The following is a 5,975-nucleotide window of genomic DNA, read 5'->3' as shown; positions in this document are numbered from 1 at the left end:
AAAAAATGTGACGACCTTTCTTTTAGGTGGTGGTAACATAAAGTTCAGTAGAAATCAACTTAAAAACATAAACAAAGTGTTCCGTTAAAATTTCTGGGTTTGCAACGTCTTCCATTATCTGCATAGTTATCTGTATATTGCATAGTTATCTGTAAGCAATTCATGATTAATTTATCTAGTTAAACAATATTGAAATTTTTCTATTTGATTCTCGGTGCATTTGAATATTAATTTTGGATACTTTTTTATGAGGGATTGAAAACAAACACAAAGCTTTCATGTTTGCAACACATTACTTCACTCTGTGCGGTTATAAGCTTAATAATTCCTCGCATAACCCAGTAATAAATAAAAAAGCTATTAGTGTGAAAGCCAAGTTATGTTCAAAGTTCGTCAAAACTTTTTCTACTCTAGTCGTTCTTTAGGCTATTGTTCGATTTATTCAAAATAATGAGCCCGATTTTATGCTAATCACGTTTTAAGCTCCAGCTCAGTTCGGTGCATTTTTAATTTGATGCTCATTTTCAAATTTAATTCTATAAATATGCAATTTATCTCAGAACAGTGTAAGTGAAACCTTTGTTTTCGATTTTCCAGCTTTTAATCAGCTCTGCCAGACGCGACGACAGCAAATTTCCAAAGTATTTTTTTTATTACCCTGAGTTTGTGTGCTACTGACATTGCGTTTTCATAATAAATAAACTTAATACATTTTTGCGAATTAATTAAGTCCAACTTAATGAAACATTCCCAGTAGTTTTTTTCCGACTTTCTACAACGAAGATATTAATTTTTGATAAGCTGTAATTAAATGCCGTTTGACTACTTGCAAATTGTTTTATTACTTATGGATATGGTCTCTTGTTGAAGTTCATGGGAGGAGTAAATATTTTTCAGCTTTAATAAAATGTTTACAATATCAGTCGAAAAAAGTTTGTAATAAATTCAATGGTAGCATCTGAAATAGTTGAACATTTATCTACAGATATTCTTAGTGACAGTCGTTGTGGAGTGTAGTTTCGATTTTATTTTGTTTGAAATTTGTCGCGTTTGTTTTTACTTTTTGTAGTGTATCGGGGAAAATGTGTATACCTTCTTTTCACCATAGTATAGGTAATTTCACTGCATGTAAACCGTTACAATTCATCTAATTTTAAATGACCTTAACTGCTTTTTATAACACTCTTTGCAATTAACTCAGTACTTTTACGTTATTTTAATATATCTGAAGTTGTGATGCAGCGTATTTAATAGAAGAAACTGCTTCACATTTGAAGTCTTCAGAACGATTTTGCAATGTGTTCCGACATAGGAAAACTTTGTTGCTTGTCATGGCACACACTCAACAATTTAAAATCTATTTTTAGTATATGAGTTTCTGTTGTTTACAGAGCCGAATGATTTTTTACGGGAAATCGAGCCCTTTCGCCGATCCCCGGCGTATCAGGGGGTGCCTCTGATGGCAGGCAAGTCTTCAGCCATGTGGTTAGGGATCTTGCGGCCCTGTGCCATTATCTTGGCGTTTCAATTTTTTCTCTTTCTGCCGCTGTCATTCAAAGTGGAGGCAGCTGAACTTCTCTACCCTGTTCCAGAACATGGCAGTAAGTGTTTTTAATTTTTAATTTATTCTTAAGGCTTCCTTTACACTTCGCTCCACCTACTGGAATTTCTTTCGCTAATGCGCTAAAAGTGTCGCTAAAATAAATATTTGAACGGGCGGCGCGCTAATTATGCTCATTTGTCTAGTTCTAGCACGTGTTTATTATTTTGGTCCTCGAATTTTAGTAATACAAAATTTGGCAAATTGCTCGTTCATTTATAGTGTGGAACCAATGACTTGATTTGCTCTAACATTCAGTATTTACAGCCCTTAGAATTCGAAATCGGTTTTAAATCACGGATCAAAAGGCCCTGCCCCGCAAATATATAATTTATAAAACAACGCAGAGACAGTAAGTGGAGAAAATGTATGTCTGGCTTGTGTTGGTTCATTTTCGACGCTTTCATTCTCAAAATGCAAGTCACTAAAGCCGAAGTCTCGCAAGTCCGGCAATGCCGGCGTCCTGTAGTATATTCAATCAGCAAATTTGTTTCAGTTTGCAAAAGTTTGGACATCCGAAATAAAATCGACTCGTTCAAGCAATTGGAAGGTTGTCAGGTTATCGAAGGTTCCTTGCAAATCCTTCTTTTTGACAACCTAAATGAAACTGAGTTTAGTCAGATTTCATTTCCAGCTTTAAGGGAAATAACTGGCTACTTCCTACTTTTCAGAGTGAACAGTCTGAAAACTGTGGGCCAGTTATTTCCAAACCTAGCAGTAATTCGGGGACAGCATCTATTTCCAGGAGGAAAATCTTTGGTCATTTTCGAAATGGCTTCACTCCAGGAAATTGGATTGCACTCTCTAACGCATATTATGAATGGGAAAGTCCACATAGACAGAAACCCGTCTCTTTGCTTCGTACATAGCATTGACTGGACGAAAATAATTTCTACAGAGGATCCAACATTTATCAAAAGCCTTAAGCCAGAGAATGAGTGTCCAGTGTGTCCTCAGGCAATCAACGGCAAAGCCTGTCCACGCAATGAGCGGAATAAAAATAACAACAACAATAAGTACCTTTGCTGGAACAGGAATCACTGTCAGAAAATCTGCACAGGCTGCGGGAAACGGTCTTGTAATGATGAAGGAGAATGTTGTCATCCACGGTGCATTGGTGGCTGTGGAGCCGACACTACAAAGTGTTTTGCCTGCCAGGAGTTTGTTTTTAGTGCGGGAGAAGATGATTCCTCCAAGTGCGTGCAAATGTGTCCCAGGAATTATTTGGCTTATCTCGAAAGACGATGTGTAACACATTCGGAATGTGTCAACATGACTAGACCCATCGACTTTGAAGATAGTGACTCTGAAACAACTGATTTAATCGAACATCCGTATAAAATTCATGATGGTTCATGCGTTTTACATTGCCCTCCAAATTACTCCGGTAATTATACAGACCACAGCTGTAGCAAGTGTAATAATACGTGCAGAAAAGAATGTCCTGGAGCCAGAATAGACAGTATTAACCTTGCTTCACAGTTAAGAAGCTGCACCCATATAACAGGTTCTGTAGAGATTCAAATAAAAGGCGGCAACCAAGTGGTCAAAGCTTTACAGGAGAATTTGGGCATGATTGAGGAAATCGATGATTATCTCAAAGTAGTTCGATCTTTTTCATTGCTTAATTTGAATTTTTTTAAAAGTCTTAGGAGAATCGGTGGAAGAAACTTGGAAAGCCAAAGGTACAGCATTATAGTTTTAGATAACCAAAATCTGCAAGATCTATTCGATTGGAGTACACATAAAGATTTTAAAATTGATCACGGTAGATTATTTTTCCACTTTAACCCCAAGCTTTGTCTTGGAAAAATTGAGGAGCTTAGGAACAAAGCCAACCTTTCAGCTTCTACCGAGATGGAAGTAGCTCAAAACTCCAACGGCGACAAAGCCGCCTGCATGATGAGTAAACTGAATGTTACTATTGCAACTGTTTCCAGCAAATCGGTCACATTAAAGTGGTTTCCTTTGAAAATCGACGATCCCCGAAATCTTTTACGATACAGTGTGCATAGTATCGAAGCTCCAACCAAAACGGTGAACTTTTTTGACGGCCGAGACGCTTGCGGTCAAGATAATTGGCGAGTTGAGGATGAAGCTAACAACTTGGATCAGCCTGTGATTAAGCACACTTTGAACAACCTAAAACCTTATACTCAATATGCATTTTTTGTGAAAACTTACACTATTGCCACTGAAAAAAATGGTGCCCAAAGCGACATTAACTATTTTAGAACGAAACCTTCAGAACCTTCGGCTGTGGAACAAGTTCAAATAGTCCAATCGTCAAGTAGTTCTTTGCGGGTTAGTTGGTCGCCCCCTCACCGGCCAAACGGAAAAATTTCGTATTTTAAAATCTATGGAACCAAGCACAAAGACATTTCTCTGCCCAATAGAAACTACTGCACCGATACAGTAATTCCGGATAGTACGAAATCGAAGCCAATGGTGACACCGCAACGACCACCTCAAGTTTGCAACAACACCAACGATAAAATTGATACTGAACTTACAGACGAGCAAGAGGAAGTGTTGAGAATAGAGTTTGAAAATGCTCTTCATAATAAAGTGTATATCAAACGACCCAGTCGCATGCGAAGAGACGTTGATCAAATGCTTGATGCGAACTCCGCAAATTCAACGGAAATATCCACTGTTGATGACCCTCACGACTATATGTTCTTCGATAACATTAATTCTGCCGACAAAAAAATGGAGAATTCAACAGAACCGGCAACGCAGTTTTGGAAGACGTTTATTTACACAGTCAATGCATCAGTGCTATCATTGGAGGTTGATAATCTCCGGCATTTTACGGAATATGATGTCACCATCTACTGCTGTAGGGAAAAAGAGGAGGATGATCACGAAGAGCCTTGTGGAGAACCCGCGTATGATACCGCACAAACACTTCCGAAAAGTAAGTGCCAAATCTGATGAATGAATCTGATGAATAATTTAACTCATGCTCTGTTCCTGTTGTATTCAGAGGGAGCTGATAATATCCTGAATGCTACCATCGTCAACACCACTTCGAATAGCGTCACCGTGCGCTGGGCTCAGCCATCAGATCCAAATCGAATGATTGTTGCTGTTACCATTAGTTACAAGCGTGAGGATACCGAAAATGTAAGTTACTCCTCCTAAATCCTACAAATATGAGATTTAGATATAAATGCGATGAGTTTTGCATGCCTAATTACTTTCATCAACTATTTGAATTCGCGGTGCTATTAATAAATTCGTCGATATTTTTAAATGAAGTTTTACTGGCTAACTAATCAAAAGGTAGCAACACATTAACGCGTAGAAACATTTAAGACTCATTCCAACATTTATTTATACAAATTTACTTTTAGTTTTTCCAACTACGTTTTATATGAGAGTTTGGCTTTTGCGGCCATCGCTCGAACCTGCTAAGTTTTTCCAGTTCTTAAGCTGTGGTGGAAAATAATTTAATTTATAATTCACCAAGTATTTTGCTCAAAGCTCACACTTTTTGGATATGAAGTGGATTTTGATAATGTCAATTAACGTAACTTTTATCCATAAATATTCGTTTTTCATTTCTAGCTCCATACAGGGTTATTCACGCTATACGGCACGGAAGTTTGCGGCTAAACCGTTTGATTTTTAAAAAGTATTATTTTATGAATGCGACGCCTACCGAGCGCACATTTTAAAAATATCGACGAATTTATAGGTATCCACGTTGCATTTTTTAAAATGAAATGTCCTGTATATTATTGCGTTTTTGGATTCGCTGAACAAAATAAGTGTCTGTTTTAATAAGGTTTATAACACCTAAATCTTAAAGTATTTTAAATAATACGAGTTTAATCAAAATCTAATCTAATTTTCACGTGTCAAATACTTTATAAGTATTTAAGTTATGTAAGTGTAATTTATAGTGAAGTGTAACAAGATATAATATTTTATATCCCAATGATAATAAACTTACCATGTTATACACAAATTTAAACTAATCAAATGAGAACTTTAAGTGGCTCTAACTTGATTAATTTAAATACAACCCCATATTTTTTAACTTACCAGGAAATGAAATTTTTAATTACCTATCGAATGGTATTAGCATGTTAATAGCTAAGTTTTTGCCTCTTTACAAAATACGTCAAATAGTCGTTCTGTGCACCATTTGATGATGTTTAATTTAAGGTTCCAATGTATCTAAGTTGCCTATGCCATTTACACATGTCAAATCATTTATATTATTTGTCAGTTTAGACTGCAAAGTCTCTTTTTAATAGCTAGAGTAGTATTGTTTTTTGTAATTGTAGACGTGTTGGTCGTTATTTTAATATTATTATTGTGTTGCTAAGTTAAAATGAAGATTTATCCAAGAGAAGAGCGTATT

At 36.4% G+C, this 5,975-nt stretch overlaps 1 protein-coding gene across 2 annotated transcripts in view; it reads left to right on the top strand.

Moving 5' to 3' along the window:
* Positions 1–5,975, top strand: part of LOC109541030 (insulin-like receptor) — a 22,732-nt gene that overhangs the window by 8,422 nt on the left and 8,335 nt on the right. The window contains exons 1-4 of one of the 2 annotated variants that reach the window (XM_048661146.1): positions 979–1,113; positions 1,392–1,601; positions 2,097–4,520; positions 4,590–4,729. In XM_048661146.1, coding sequence (XP_048517103.1) covers positions 1,083–1,113; positions 1,392–1,601; positions 2,097–4,520; positions 4,590–4,729 — 2,805 coding nt within the window. In that variant the 5' untranslated portion in view covers positions 979–1,082. Of the gene's footprint in view, positions 1–978; positions 1,114–1,391; positions 1,602–2,096; positions 4,521–4,589; positions 4,730–5,975 lie in introns of those variants that run through there. The other variant, XM_048661147.1, reaches the window with a different exon arrangement.

Source organism: Dendroctonus ponderosae, unplaced genomic scaffold, assembly GCF_020466585.1.
Source record: "Dendroctonus ponderosae isolate FM_Combo_2020 unplaced genomic scaffold, Dpon_F_20191213v2 Dpon_F_20191213_1, whole genome shotgun sequence".
Taxonomy (NCBI): Eukaryota; Metazoa; Arthropoda; class Insecta; order Coleoptera; family Curculionidae; genus Dendroctonus; species Dendroctonus ponderosae.
The sequence above is the reverse complement of the archived record's forward strand: the minus strand, read 5'-3'. Positions and strand labels throughout refer to the sequence as shown.